This window comes from Amaranthus tricolor, chromosome 1 (genome assembly GCF_026212465.1).
Source record: "Amaranthus tricolor cultivar Red isolate AtriRed21 chromosome 1, ASM2621246v1, whole genome shotgun sequence".
NCBI classification, from domain to species: Eukaryota; Viridiplantae; Streptophyta; class Magnoliopsida; order Caryophyllales; family Amaranthaceae; genus Amaranthus; species Amaranthus tricolor.
Genome location: NC_080047.1, coordinates 31,881,117 through 31,895,030, shown reverse-complemented (window position 1 = coordinate 31,895,030; position 13,914 = coordinate 31,881,117). Strand labels below are relative to the sequence as shown.

The window sequence follows — 13,914 nt, the reverse complement described above, 5'->3', positions numbered from 1 at the left end:
GCTCCTTTCATGGCCGCAGCTTCTGAAGCCATTTCTCAACGTATTCCAGTTGTGGATTTTGTTCTTGATCTTCGAGATGCACGTGTAATCTCCTTTCTTTGTATTGTTGAGCTATGACTATAAGCTGTTTGATGAAATGTCCAAGTTGATTTTAAAATTTATTTTATATGGGTTATTGATTGATTGTGTAGATACCATTATTATCAGAATGTGAGATATTTAAGAGATTATCAACTTCTTCCTCGTCTCGACGCATCATTGTTTTGAATAAGGTGGATTTGGCCAGGGGCTCCCAAGTCAAGGTAAATATCACATGTTAATGGTCATTAATTCATTATCACAAGTACCTCTACCTTTGTTGGATGCTTTTGTGGTATTTTTCATAGCCTGGTTTTCAGAATTGTGAGATGCATTACAGTATTATGTTACTCATTATAATTAGTTTGCTTTTGTTTTAATTTTGCTTCAGGAATGTTTAAGGCATTTTGAAGGACAAAAATTTTCAGTTTTCAGTGTGAATTCACATAATAAAGATAACATTCATGAGGTAAGAATGCATGAATTTTTTTTTTCTTAGTATATATTAAAATGGGCCATTTTTAGGTATTCTTCAAATTCAAGTATGTATTCTAGTTAACTTTCTTGCATTATTGGATGATCGATAGCTGATAATACTCTACCTTTCTTATCAGAAAATGTTATTATATTGTCTGAAACATCAATGGAGATGGACTGATTACAACAACGACAATGCCCCTAGCATATGAGGTCGGTTAAATGAACCAAAGCAAATCAACATGATAGTGTTTGTAATAAATAATATACTCTTTTTGGGCTATATGATACTAATCTTCAACTAAGAAAACTAGTCCCGATGAAAATTGAGATATATTCTCCTGGTCCAATTAATTCTATTATAGTTGAACATAAGATGAAAGTAACTAAGATGGAAGTTACAGATATGCGAATGTTAAGGTGGAAGTGTAGACAGGGTGAATGAGATTAGAAACCAAATGTTTCTAAGAAAGAGGATAAGGGTAAAACCCATCTCTGTAATGATGCATGAAAGTATGTTGAGGTGGTGTAGGCTTGTGTAAAAGAAGACTAGTGACACGCCTATGAGAAGGGTGGAAAAGTAATGAATGACGGAAAGAGATAACGTGGGATAACCAAATTAGGAAAGGAATGGTGAATTGCACTTCTCTGAGTACCTGAGTAGGGATAAAACTGGTCAGAGATGCCAAATTTGAGTCCTAGACCATATATGGTTATCTTGTCTTGTTTATTGTTATGTCTCAATGATTATTTTTTTTAACGTTTCTTTGGTTTTGTTATTAGTATTCATGCCTTGCCTTGTTTTTCTACCTACAAATCCCAGTTTTCAAGTTTTTTTTCAGTCCCATTATCCATGTCACTTTCAGCTTACCTCTTTCTCATTCAACACTTCAAAGTTCTAACCTTCCACTTAAAAATTGTTGATTTTGTGCTTTTCTTTACACATGACCCATTTAATCAAAGGTTTTTTCTTGTATCAAATGAAACAAAACCAAGAGTAGAACTTTGGGAAGCAAGAATTTCCATTTATAAATCTACTAGGTTCATCTTGTATTCTACGGATATAATGTTCAACTTTGAATGCTATCTTTCTCATCTATTCCTGTCTCGTATTAAATATTCACTAGACCATGCATGAGGTTATGTTAATGATCATCGAAAAGTGTCCCATATTTTTGCAATTCATTGGAATATGATCCTTGTGCTATGATTACACGGAGAACCCTTAGTTTTTACTTGCATTTTTGATTAATATTTATGGATAAAACAGTTTCTAAACTTCCTGCAAGGCCAAGTCAGAGCTTTGAAGAAATCAGAGCCTCAACGCCATACCATAACAATGATGTTGGTTGGAATTCCTAATGTTGGAAAATCATCTCTTGCAAATTCATTGCATCAAATTGGTCGGATTAGTGCGACAGGTATAGAATATCACAATTCCTGGGTAAGGGATTTGCATTGTGGCTGGAGGTTTGCCTTCCTGGGTGCAATATATATACTCAGAATTACCTATGCCTATTCTTATAAATTAATGATTTGGCTGACATCCTTTCTTTACAATAATGTAAAACCAGCCTAGAAGGGTGAAATGTCTACTTGTTTAAGTTTGTTCATCATCACTTATTCGATTTTGACACGCTCTATTGCCTGGTTAAAGCATGCAGTAGTGAGTCCGTTGCCTGGTGAGACAAAGGAAATCTCTGGTTTAAAGGTGGAGTCATACTCGGATTGTTTCAATAATTTGTTTATTTTTCCTTCTTTTTTTCGATTGAATCATTATGTGGCACTGAACAGGCGTGTCCCGTGTCGGACATGGACACGCGAAAATCCGTGTCCGATACGCCAAATGAAGTGTCCAATATTTTAATATTTTTTCGGACACGTGGACACGACAAGGACACGCGACGGACACGGCAAGGGACACGACAAGGACACGTGTGTTATTTAAAAAAAAAATTGAAAACTGAGTACAGCAGGCAGAAGCTACTCGAATTCCATTTCCCTTTTAATTGCAATTCCCTCTCTTGCTCTCAGCCTCTCACTTCTCTAACCCTAAAAACTCTACACTTCTTCCTCCACCTCCACCACGCCACCGCCACTGACGGCTGCTCCTCCATCACAGACAAACACTCGAAGTCGGTGCTGCAACTGCTGCTGACTAATTTCACTGTGGGCTGTGGGTTGTTCGAATCCAATCAAAGAATCCCTAAAAATCGAAATTTTTGATTTTGTTTATGGTATTTTCTTTCTTTATCCTAAATCCTAATATTAATCTTGTTCTAATCTTTAATCTTAGTGTTAATCTTAAATTCTTAATCTTATTGAGTTGTTGTTTTAACATTTATTTTTAAATCTTGATTGTGGGTTCTTTTTGATTTGTGGTTTGCTGGCTGCTGCACTGTATTCAATCTCCTAATATTAATCTTAGTCTTGGATTGTAAATCTGTGTGGTTTGCTGGTTTGCTGGTTCACTATATTTGATTTCAATTCAAAAAGTTAATTGACTTTGTTGAGGTTGTACTTGCTTTGATGGAGTTATATCTATGTAGTTAATTGACTTTGATTTCAATTCAATAAATTATAGTCTTGGATTGTAAATCTGTGTGGTTTGCTAGTTATATCTGTATAGTTAATTGACTTTAATAGTGGTTGTTTGAATTTGAAGAGTTCAATCATGTCTAGTAGTGGGGCTAGTGGCTTCGATTCATGCAATGTAAGTGGTGATGCTACAAATGAAGAGGGTGATTTCGGTTCTTATCCTTTGTGGAAATATGTTGCTAAGGGGAAAAAATGAGTGGAGGTGGGGGTAATTATACTTGGCAATGCAACTTTTGCAAACAAATAAAGAGTGGTTCATATACTAGAGTTAGAGCACATTTGATGGGTGTAGCAAAAGGTGGAATTAGTCAATGTCCTAGTGTAACAAATGAGGATAGAATGCAAATGAGAAACTTAGAAAGACAAGTTGAGCAATATGAAGTATCTAGACAACCAAAAAGACCACCACTTCCTAGTCAATCTTTGTCTTCTGAAACTTCTCTTTCACCAACTTCATATGCCAAGAAAAGAAAATCTGACAACCCAATCACCAAAGCTTTTGATATACAAGCTCGAAACAATTTAGATGCTGAGATAGCAAGGATGTTTTTTACTGGAGGATTGCCTTTCAACCTTTGTCGAAACCCTTACTATGTTAGTTCATACAACTATGCTGCCACAAATAATATTCCTGGTTACAATAAAATGAGAACCACTTTGTTGGATAGAGAGAAAGAAAATGTTGAAAGGCTTTTAGAACCAACAAAGGCTACTTGGAGAGAAAAAGGGGTAAGTATAGTGAGTGATGGGTGGAGTGATCCACAAAGGAGACCTTTAATTAACCTCATGGTGGCTTGTGAAGTTGGTCCTCTGTTCTTAAAGGCCGTTGGTTGCTCAGGAGAGGTAAAGGATAAAGACTTTATTGCTAGTTTGTTGAATGATGCCATTGAAGAAGTTGGAGAGGACAAATTTGGTGTACAAATTCTCACTGATAATGCAAGCAATTGCAAGACCGTTGGAGAACTTATAGAGGGTAGATATCCACATATATTTTAGACACCATGCATTGTTCACACTCTTAACCTTGCTCTTAAAAACATTTGTAATGCTAAAATTGTTTCAAACAATGAGGAGGTTTATGATGAGTGTCATTGGATAACCGAAGTTCATGGAGATGCTTTATTTGTCAAAAACTACATAATGAACCATTCAATGAGGTTAGCTATATTTAATAAGTTCTCTCCATTAAAGCTTCTTTCTGTCGGTGATACTCGCTTCGCTTCGGTAGTTGTCATGCTAAAGAGGATGAAACTTCTTAAACCAACTCTTCAATCCATGGTTGTTAGTGAGGCTTGGTCCACATATCATGATGATCATCGTGGACAAGCTACACTTGTGAGGGAAAAGATTCTAAATGAAGATTGGTGGGACAACGTTGATTACATCCTTGATTTTACTCGTCCCATTTATGACATGATAAGAGCATGTGATACCGACAAAGCATCACTTCATCTAGTATATGAAAAATGGGATTCAATGATTTCAAAGGTGAAGGAGATCATATATAACCATGAGCATAAACAAATGCATGAGTATTCTTCTTTCTTTAGTGTGGTCGAAACAATACTTCTTAGCCGTTGGAAGAAAAGCAACACTCCACTTGATTGTTTGGCACATTCTTTGAATCCAAGGTGAAGGAGATCATATTTTATGTTTAATTGTTTAAAGCATTAGATTATGCATTAACTAAATTTTCTTCATATTTAAAAGGTATTATAGTGACGTGTGGCTTAAAGAGGTTCCCGGTAGAGTTGCTCCACATGTTGACAATGAAATTTCCACACAAAAATTCAATTGCTTCAAAAGATTGTTTCAAGACTTGGAAGATAGAAGAAAGGTTAATATGGAGTATGCTATTTTCTCGGCAAGAGATGGTGGTGTATTTACCGAACCGGAATGCTTGAATGATATGTACTTGATGGCTCTAAAGCATTGGTGGGAAACTTATGGCTCACAAGTTCCGATGCTTCAAGCATTAGCATTCAAGTTGTTAGGACAACTATCATCTTCCTCTTGTTGTGAGAGGAATTGGAGCACATATAAATTCATTCATTCATGTACTAGAAACAAACTTGCACCAAAATGTGCTCAAGATTTGGTGTACATTCATAACAATCTTCGTTTGCTTTCAAGGAGGGGTGAGGTTTATAACAAGAGAAGAACAAGGCTGTGGGATGTTGGAGGAAATGACTTTGAAAATCTAGAAGATTCTATTTGTCTTGGCATGGCGGATCTTTCCCTTGATGAGCCCGAGTTGGAAACTACTTTTGTAGCAGAGGATGATGATGGATGTCATATGGATGATGTGTGATGATCAAACTTAAATTTACCTATTTATTTGGTTTTCTTTAATTTGGTTTGTATGACTATTTTTAAATACTCATATTGTTTATTTGGTACTTATTTGCATTTTATGTGATTTTTATGTTTTTAAAGTGTTTATTTACAAATATCAAATGAAAGATTGTAAAATTATCTTTAATTTGATATATTTATTATATTACCATTTTCGTGTCCCCGTGTCCGCCATTTTTAAGTTGGCGTTTTCCCGTACCCGTGTCGTGTCCGTGTCCGTGTCCGTTTTAGTGCAACCTTTAATAATCCCTCTTTCTCGTATTCTCTCTTAGCATTTGATAAGGTTTGTATGGCTACGTTCTAATCTCAAAAGTGAAGTACTTCTCTACAAAAATATCAGAAAGTGTCACATATAGTAAAAAAAATAATGTGGGTTGAAAATGTTGGATACTATACTAATATGGTTAGGCTTCTCATGGAATATTGATGGATGGGCATTTAACTCGATATATGTGTTATTTTATTTATTGGTTACAAAGGAAATCTCTGGTTTAAAGGTAGAGTTATACTCGGATGGTTTCAATAATTTGTTTATTTTTCCTTCTCTTTTTCGATTGAATCATTATGTGGCACTGAACAGGCGTGTCGCGTGTCGGACATGGATACGCGAAAATCCGTGTCCGACACGCCAAATGAAGTGTCCAATATTTTAATATTTTTTCGGACACGTGGACACGGCAAGGACACGCGACAGACACGGCAAGGACACGTGTGTTATTTAAAAAAAAAAATAAAATTGAAAACTGAGTAGTGACTACGGCAGCAGGCAGAAGTAAACTACTCGAATTCCATTTCCCTCTCAATTGCAATTCCCTCTCTTGCTCTCAGCCTCTCACTCCTCTAACCCTAAAAACTCTACACCTCTTCCTCCACCTCCACCACGCCACCGCCACCGACGGCTGCTCCTCCATCTCAGACAAACACTCGAACTCGGTGCTGCAACTGCTGCTGACTAATTTCACTGTGGGCTGTGGGTTGTTCGAATCCAATCAAAGAATCCCTAAAAATCGAAATTTTTGATTTTGTTTAAGGTATTTTCACTCTTTATCCTAAATCCTAATATTAATCTTGTTCTAATCTTTAATCTTAGTGTTAATCTTAAATTCTTAATCTTAATTTCTTGTAATGTGCTCTTTCGACCATTGAATTTGATTACTATCTTCATCTTTGATTATATAATCTAAGTAATATGGAGCCATTTATTTATCCAAAATACTCCTACAAAAAGTTTTCTTTTAACCTGGGAACCATTACAATTCTATAGACAATCAAAATGCAGAAAAAAATATGATAAGCAAAAAAAATTAGATATTGAAGTGGAAAGAAAGTACTCGAAAAATTAAATAACCTGTAACTTTGGGGCCAAGAATATTGCAAATTCAAAAACAGTAGGATTATGCACCTTGAATCCGTCAAAATTCCAAATGCTATTGAAAATTTGAACCAACATTTGAAAATGTTGAAATTTTAGTAATAATTTTGTTAGAATGTTGTTTCTTGATTTTTTTTGTTTATGTTGTTTGAGTGATTGAAAATTTGATAATGTTAAATTGTTAATGTGTTTGTAATTTGAATTTTAAAAAGTTGAAATGTTCTTGATTTTTTTGTATATCCTCTTTGAATATTTGTTAATTGTTATTTGTTAATGTTAAATTGTTAATGTGTTTGTAATTTGAATTTTGAAAAGTTGAAATGTTGTTCTTGATTTTTTTGTATATCCTCTTAAATTGTGGTTGTTTGAATTTGAAGAGTTCAATCATGTCTAGTAGTGGGGCTAGTGGCTCTGATTCATGCAATGTTAGTGGTGATGCTACAAATGAAGTGGGTAATTTCGGTTCTTATCCTTTGTGGAAATATGTTGTTAAAGGGGACAAAATGAGTGGGGGTGGGGGTAATTATACTTGGCAATGCAACTGTTGCAAACAAATAAAGAGTGGTTCATATCTAGAAGATTCTATTTGTCTTGGCATGGCGGATCTTTCTCTTGATGAGCCCGAGTTGAAAACTACTTTTGTAGCGGAGGATGATGATGGATGTCATATGGATGATGTGTGATGATCAAGCTTAAATTTACCTATTTATTTGGTTTTCTTTGATTTGGTTTGTATGACTATTTTTAAATACTCATGTTTATTTGGTACTTATTTGAATTTTATGTGAGTTTTATGTTTTTAAAGTGTTTATTTACAAATATCAAATGAAAGATTGTAAAATTATCTTTAATTTGATATATTTATTATATTAACATTTTCGTGTCCCCGTGTCCGCCATTTTTAAGTTGGCGTTTTCCCGTACCCGTGTCGTGTCCGTGTCCGTGTCCGTTTTGGTGCAACCTTTAATAATCCCTCTTTCTCGTATTCTCTCTTAGCATTTGATAAGGTTTGTATGGCTACGTTTTAATCTCAAAAGTGAAGTACTACTCTACAAAAATATCAGAAAGTGTCACATATAGTAAAAAAATAAAGTGGGTTGAAAATGTTGGATACTATACTAATATGGTTAGGCTTCTCAGGGAATATTGATGGATGGGCATTTAACTCGATATGTGTGTTATTTATTGGTTACCCAGTATCAGCATGTTAAACAAAATGACAAAAAAAGATAGCTTATCATTGATGGCGACGCTAGTAGGTGATGCAGTTAGAAAAAATGCTGGAAAACATAAGAACAGGTGGAGTTGGTACACTCCTTTCATGGCCGCAGCTTCTGAAGCCATTTCTCAACGTATCCCAGTTGTGGATTTTGTTCTTGATCTTCGAGATGCACGTGTAATCTCCTTTCTTTGTATTGTTGAGCTATGACTATAAGCTGTTTGATGAAATGTCCAAGTTGATTTTAAAATTTATTTTATATGGGTTATTGATTGTGTAGATACCATTATCATCAGAATGTGAGATATTTAAGAGATTATCATCTTCTTCCTCGTCTCGACGCATCATTGTTTTGAATAAGGTGGATTTGGTCAGCCGCTCCCAAGTCAAGGTAAATATCACATGTTAATGGTCATTAAATCATTATCACAAGTACCTCTACCTTTGTTGGATGCTTTTGTGCTATTTTTCTTAGCCTGGTTGTCAGAATTGTGAGATGCATTACAGTACTATGTTACTCATTATAATTAGTTTGCCTTTGTTTTAATTTTGCTTCAGGAATGTTTAAGGCATTTTGAAGGACAAAAATTTCCAGTTTTCAGTGTGAATTCACATAATAAAGATAACATTCATGAGGTAAGAATGCATGAATTTTTTTTTTCTTATTATATATTAAAATGGGCCATTTTTAGGTATTCTTCAAATTCAAGTTTGTATTTTAGTTAACTTTCTTGCATTATTGGATGGTCGATAGCTGATAATACTCTATCTTTCTTATCAGAAAATGTTATTATATTGTCTGAAACATCGATGGAGATGGACTGATTACAACAACGACAATGCCCCTACCATATGAGGTCGGTTAAATGAACCAAAATAAATCAACATGATAGTGTTTGTAATAAATAATATACTCTTTTTGGGCTATATGATACTAATCTTCAACTAAGAAAACTAGTTCTGATGAAAATTGAGATATATTCTCCTGGTCCAATTAATTCTATTATAGTTGAGCATAAGATGGAAGTTACAGATATGCGAATGTTGAGGTGGAAGTGTAGACAGGGTGAATGAGATTAGGAACCAAATGTTTCTAAGAAAGAGGATAAGGGTAAAACCCATCTCTGTAATGATGCATGAAAGTAGGTTGAGGTGGTGTAGGCTTGTGTAAAGGAAGACTAGTGACACGCCTATGAGAAGGGTGGAAAAGTAACGATTGACGGAAAGAGATAACGTGGGATAACCAAATTAGGAAAGGAATGGTGAATTGCACTTCTCTGAGGACTTGAGTAGGGATAAAACTGGTCAGAGATGCCAAATTTGAGTCCTAGACCATATATGGTTATCTTGTCTTGTTTATTGTTATGTCTCAAATGATTATTTCTTTAACGTTTCTTTGGTTTTGTTATTAGTATTCATGCCTTGCCTTGTTTTTCTACCTACAAATCCCAGTTTTCAAGTGTTTTTTCAGTCCCATTATCCATGTCACTTTCAGCTTACCTCTTTCTCGTTCAACCTCTTCAAAGTTCTAACCTTCCACTTAAAAATTGTTGATTTTGTACTTTTCTTTACACATGACCAATTTAACGCAAAGGTTTTTTCTTGTATCAAATGAAACAAAACCAAGAGTAGAACTTTGGGAAGCAAGAATTGCCATTTATAAATCTACTAGGTTCTTGTATTCTACGGATATAATGTTCAACTTTGAATGCTATCTTTCTCATCTATTCCTGTCTCGTATTAAATATTAACTAGACCATGCATGAGGTTATGTTAATGATCATCGAAAAGTATCCCATATTTTTGCAATTCATTGGAATATGATCCTTGTGCTATGATTACACGGAGAACCCTTAGTTTTTACTTGCATTTTTGATTAATATTTATGGATAAAACAGTTTCTAAACTTCCTGCAAGGCCAAGTCAGAGCTTTGAAGAAAGCAGAGCCTCAACGCCATACCATAACAATGATGTTGGTTGGAATTCCTAATGTTGGAAAATCAGCTCTTGCAAATTCATTGCATCAAATTGGTCGGATTAGTGCGACAGGTACAGAATATCACAATTCCTGGGTAAGGGATTTGCATTGTGGCTGGAGGTTTGCCTTCCTGGGTGCAATATATATACTGAGAATTACCTATGGCTATTCTTATAAATTAATGATTTGGCTGACATCCTTTCTTTACAATAATGTAAAACCAGCCTAGAAGGGTGAAATGTCTACTTGTTTAAGTTTGTTCATCATCACTTATTCGATTTTGACACGCTCTATGCAACAGAAAAGGGAAGGTTAAAGCATGCAGTAGTGAGTCCATTGCCTGGTGAGACAAAGGAAATCTCTGGTTTAAAGGTGGAGTCACACTCGGATGGTTTTAATAATGTGTTTATTTTTCCTTCTCTTTTTCGATTGAATCATTATGTGGCTATATTGGGTTTCCAGGTTGCAAGCCACCCTAATATTTATGTCTTGGATACCCCTGGCATTTTACCTCCACAGATAATTGATGTGAACGTCAATGCCAATTTCGCTTTAACAGGTAACCATCATCTACCTTATTAGATCCATTTGAGGTTGGCTATTTGAAATCAGAAGATTTATCTACCAAAAACTTCAAATACATGAAGAATGGTGCATTTTCTGGATACAGTTTTGCTTAATTTCTTGAATATGCAATGCCAAAGTTATACGGTACCAATGCTAAGGATGATGAGATGGATTTGTTTGCAGAAATTTCCCATTCTTGTCTTTAGTGATCTTAAGCAATAGAAAATTTATATGGTACCAAAATTTGCCTTTCCTATGCATACACTAAATTGCTTCCCTGTTATTCCTCGAATCGATACGTTCCATTTCGCCAATGTCTAAATGGCTCCCACTTAAACAAGGTTTGAGGGGTCAGATGTGCACAATCGTACCCTAGTTAGTGATAACAAAGAGGTTGTTTTAGATTGACCTCGGACACCATCTGCAACTTCAAACATATGAAAAGTGCATATGATTTTAATGAGCTATTTTAATAGTCCATTATAATTTGATTGACACAAAAAATGTTGTATCAAGTTTTTGTTTCTGCCTTGTTTAGGGTGTAAAATAGTTTATCCCTTTTGAAAACGCAGATTTGAATTTGTTCGGGAAGATAAAGAGGTTGAGTGCTAAAACGGGTTCCATTTATGTCTGCTCTTATACACTCATAGTTTTATGGATGCAATGCACTAAGATTCGACTGGTGGCTCATAATCTGAGAAATAGTCTTTCTGATGTAAAGTTTGGTGCAGGAGCTTTCACTGATAGTTTAGCAGGAGAAAAAGTTCTTGCACAATATTTTCTCTCCGTCCTTAACTTGAGCAATGAATACCAGAAATGGGAGAAGTTATCTACTCCAGAACTTCTAGTTTCAGTAAAAGATGATAATGTGGCATCACATTTTGGTAGCTCTGTAAACAGAGTTTTAAGTGCAGAAGACTCACTCGATCATACAAAGGTGACTTCAACATTTGACTTAATGATATAACGTGTATTTTTCGTATAGTCTCGTTTGTATATATTAAGGCCTGATGCGATCTCGTGCTATGTTAATCGAATCATTTCACCTTAAACCCTTGAAGTTGATTCTCCAACGCTAATACCCAAAACTGATTTTATATCTTTGATGAAACTTTGGGTATCCCCTTGTCATTAGAGTTTGACATCTATTTGTATTTGCGCAGGATTCTGTAGTACGCAATGTCCGTAAAAGGCTGTTTGAAGCTGCATCATCCTTCAAAGGTAATATACATAACCAAGAGGAATTATTGAGGCTTATACAAACAGAATTTATAGTTTTGAAAAAGGCATTTGCTTTGGCTTGCTGGTCGGAGGAGGAAATGAATCATAAAGTTGCTGTAAAATTACTTAATCTTTTTCGAACAGGGAGGCTTGGTCATTATGTATTAGACTCCATACCCCATACTTGAGATCAACATAGGACGGTTTAAACTTTATCCAGGTCGATGTAGATTTGTCTCAATGTAAATTTTAAAAAACAGTTGATTGTTGTTTTAATATATCTCATAATTATAAGTTGATAATCTAATATCAGTGTTAAATGTTATATGTTTCTTATTTTGGTGGACAATTTATATGTGGGCATGGAAACTATGTGCCCGGCATATATTGGCTTATGTACGACTTATGAGGTTTGGTTTGAAAAGTCAAAACGAACATTTGAAGAGGAGAAGAAAAACTTGAAGTTTTGGAGCCTTTCATTCAGGTGCCTTGAGTTGAGTTAGGTTACCTACATAGAGTATAACTAGATAAACATATGAACTTCATAAACTAATAACTAATAATAGATATTAATGTTAAATGACTTAGTCAATACCTCATCAAGGGTCCTAATAGCCATGATATATGTTTCATCATCATCCTAACATGTTACAAGGCTCCATGATTACCAGCTCGGAATACTACTCCACAAAGCTTTGGCAATTGAGATTTAGTCTCATGAGCGAACATGGAATGAATGAGTTGAGGAAACAAAGTGCTTTGGCGGGAAGAAGCCTTACAGTCTCTACTTTTATGAACAATGAGCTAATGATAAGCATAAGAGAGTAAGTTTATGGTTGATGTACACAACACTATATGTCCTTGTAATTATATTCGTTTGGAACTATGAATTCCATCATGGAAGAACTTTTTAAGTAATTACAACTATTTGCTCACTTTCATTAATGGTCACTCAAGAAATTTTTTTATCATTTCAAGACAATGATTAAGATGAAGATGGTAGCTATTAGTCAACGGATATACAAAATTTGAACCTAGGCTGAGGCTGTGTCTACGACAATCTACTTGGTCAACCGATCGACAAATTTTGCACTTAACATCAGGTCCCCCAAATTGGTATGATACAATACTTTAGTCGATAATTCTAATTTTAAAAAATTACTTGTTTGGATTTCTCTATGTGAGTGAATTGGAGAATTTGAACTTAGATTTCAAAAAATGAATTTTTATGAGCTATGGATCCTGTGTTGATGGATATAAGGTGTAGTACGAGTAAACTAAAAGAATAACAAGTTTAAAGCATATTATGTTTGATGAATCCTCTATGATTACTCCTATTTTGGAAATTGTTTCAACTAACAATAGAATATAGGTACAACATAAGATGCCTATGAGGAGGTTGAGCCTTCAACAGCTCCAAGAGCTTCGAGTATTATGGATGATGTGTCTCAACTAATGAAATTAACAACTTCAAGTGTATAACGTTCAAGGAGGCAAGTAAAGCCTACAAAGATGGTGTTGTTGATCCCGAATCAAAGCTCATATAAGTAAGAATGGCTACGATGGATGCAACCAAGTGGTTATGAGCCATGAAGCAAGAGCTAAAGCCTCTTGACTAGAAAAGGGTTTGGTCCACTATGAAGGGACCTAAAAATAAGAGGATTGTGCGGTGTAAGTTGGTCTTCAAGAAGAAGAGAGGATCATCAAACGAAAGTGAATTCATCTATAAAGCTAAGGTAGTTTCAAAATATTGTTTTCAAATTAAAGGTATTGACTTCCTTAAGATGATCTCCGAGGTGGTGAAACATTCTTCAATTAGAGCTCTACTAGCTTTGGTAGCGATGAAACACTTAGAATTACGTCAATTGAATGTCAAAACAACATTTATCCCTAGGGCATTAGAGAAAGAAATCTAAATGAAGTAACTAGATGATCTTGAAATAGTGGGTACAAAGATCATGGCTCTTGCTTGGATAAGTCTTTTTACGACTTGTAGAAGCAATCTCTATGACAAAGTATAGAAGGTTTTAATTCCTTAATGGTGTCACA

General features: G+C 35.0%; 3 protein-coding genes across 8 annotated transcripts; all 3 read left to right on the top strand.

Annotated features, from left to right (window-relative positions):
• The first annotated feature begins 9 nt into the window (after positions 1-9).
• On the top strand, positions 10-3,349 carry LOC130808695 (DAR GTPase 2, mitochondrial-like). Its single transcript, XM_057674155.1, has 6 exons — positions 10-84; positions 192-302; positions 470-547; positions 1,826-1,999; positions 2,213-2,266; positions 3,185-3,349. Exons 1-6 carry the CDS (start codon positions 10-12, stop codon positions 3,347-3,349), a joined length of 657 nt encoding a protein of 218 aa, XP_057530138.1.
• Positions 3,346-4,149, top strand: LOC130808686 (uncharacterized). The gene has a single exon (XM_057674144.1). It carries the CDS (start codon positions 3,346-3,348, stop codon positions 4,147-4,149), a length of 804 nt encoding a protein of 267 aa, XP_057530127.1.
• Positions 4,150-6,272: 2,123 nt separating this feature from the next.
• Positions 6,273-12,953, top strand: LOC130818311 (DAR GTPase 2, mitochondrial). 6 transcript variants are annotated; one of them, XM_057684462.1, is made up of 8 exons: positions 6,273-6,539; positions 8,140-8,276; positions 8,380-8,490; positions 8,658-8,735; positions 9,998-10,148; positions 10,379-10,636; positions 11,217-11,581; positions 11,808-12,953. In XM_057684462.1, the coding sequence occupies exons 2-8, from the start codon at positions 8,202-8,204 to the stop codon at positions 12,051-12,053; spliced, it is 1,284 nt and encodes a 427-aa protein (XP_057540445.1). In that variant the 5' UTR covers positions 6,273-6,539; positions 8,140-8,201; the 3' UTR covers positions 12,054-12,953. The 6 variants fall into 6 exon arrangements, with proteins under 6 accessions (XP_057540445.1, XP_057540422.1, XP_057540430.1 ...); XM_057684439.1 differs by having other exon boundaries at positions 8,021-8,276; positions 11,808-12,951; XM_057684447.1 differs by having other exon boundaries at positions 8,078-8,276; positions 11,808-12,950.
• The last annotated feature ends 961 nt before the right edge of the window (positions 12,954-13,914 follow it).

What these genes read in the sequence shown, in the direction of transcription:
- LOC130818311 (XM_057684439.1), top strand. Translation starts at nt 8,052, where the DNA reads ATGTGTGTTATTTATTGGTTACCCAGTATCAGCATGTTAAACAAAATG. An exon ending in TTGATCTTCGAGATGCACGT is followed by an intron (nt 8,277 to 8,379) that starts GTAATCTCCTTT and finishes TTGATTGTGTAG; the next exon opens with ATACCATTATCATCAGAATG. An exon ending in TGCCAATTTCGCTTTAACAG is followed by an intron (nt 10,637 to 11,216) that starts GTAACCATCATC and finishes TTGAAAACGCAG; the next exon opens with ATTTGAATTTGTTCGGGAAG.
- LOC130808686 (XM_057674144.1), top strand. Translation starts at nt 3,346, where the DNA reads ATGAGTGGAGGTGGGGGTAATTATACTTGGCAATGCAACTTTTGCAAA.
- LOC130808695 (XM_057674155.1), top strand. Translation starts at nt 10, where the DNA reads ATGGCCGCAGCTTCTGAAGCCATTTCTCAACGTATTCCAGTTGTGGAT. An exon ending in CCAGGGGCTCCCAAGTCAAG is followed by an intron (nt 303 to 469) that starts GTAAATATCACA and finishes ATTTTGCTTCAG; the next exon opens with GAATGTTTAAGGCATTTTGA. An exon ending in AGGAAATCTCTGGTTTAAAG is followed by an intron (nt 2,267 to 3,184) that starts GTGGAGTCATAC and finishes ATATCTGTATAG; the next exon opens with TTAATTGACTTTAATAGTGG.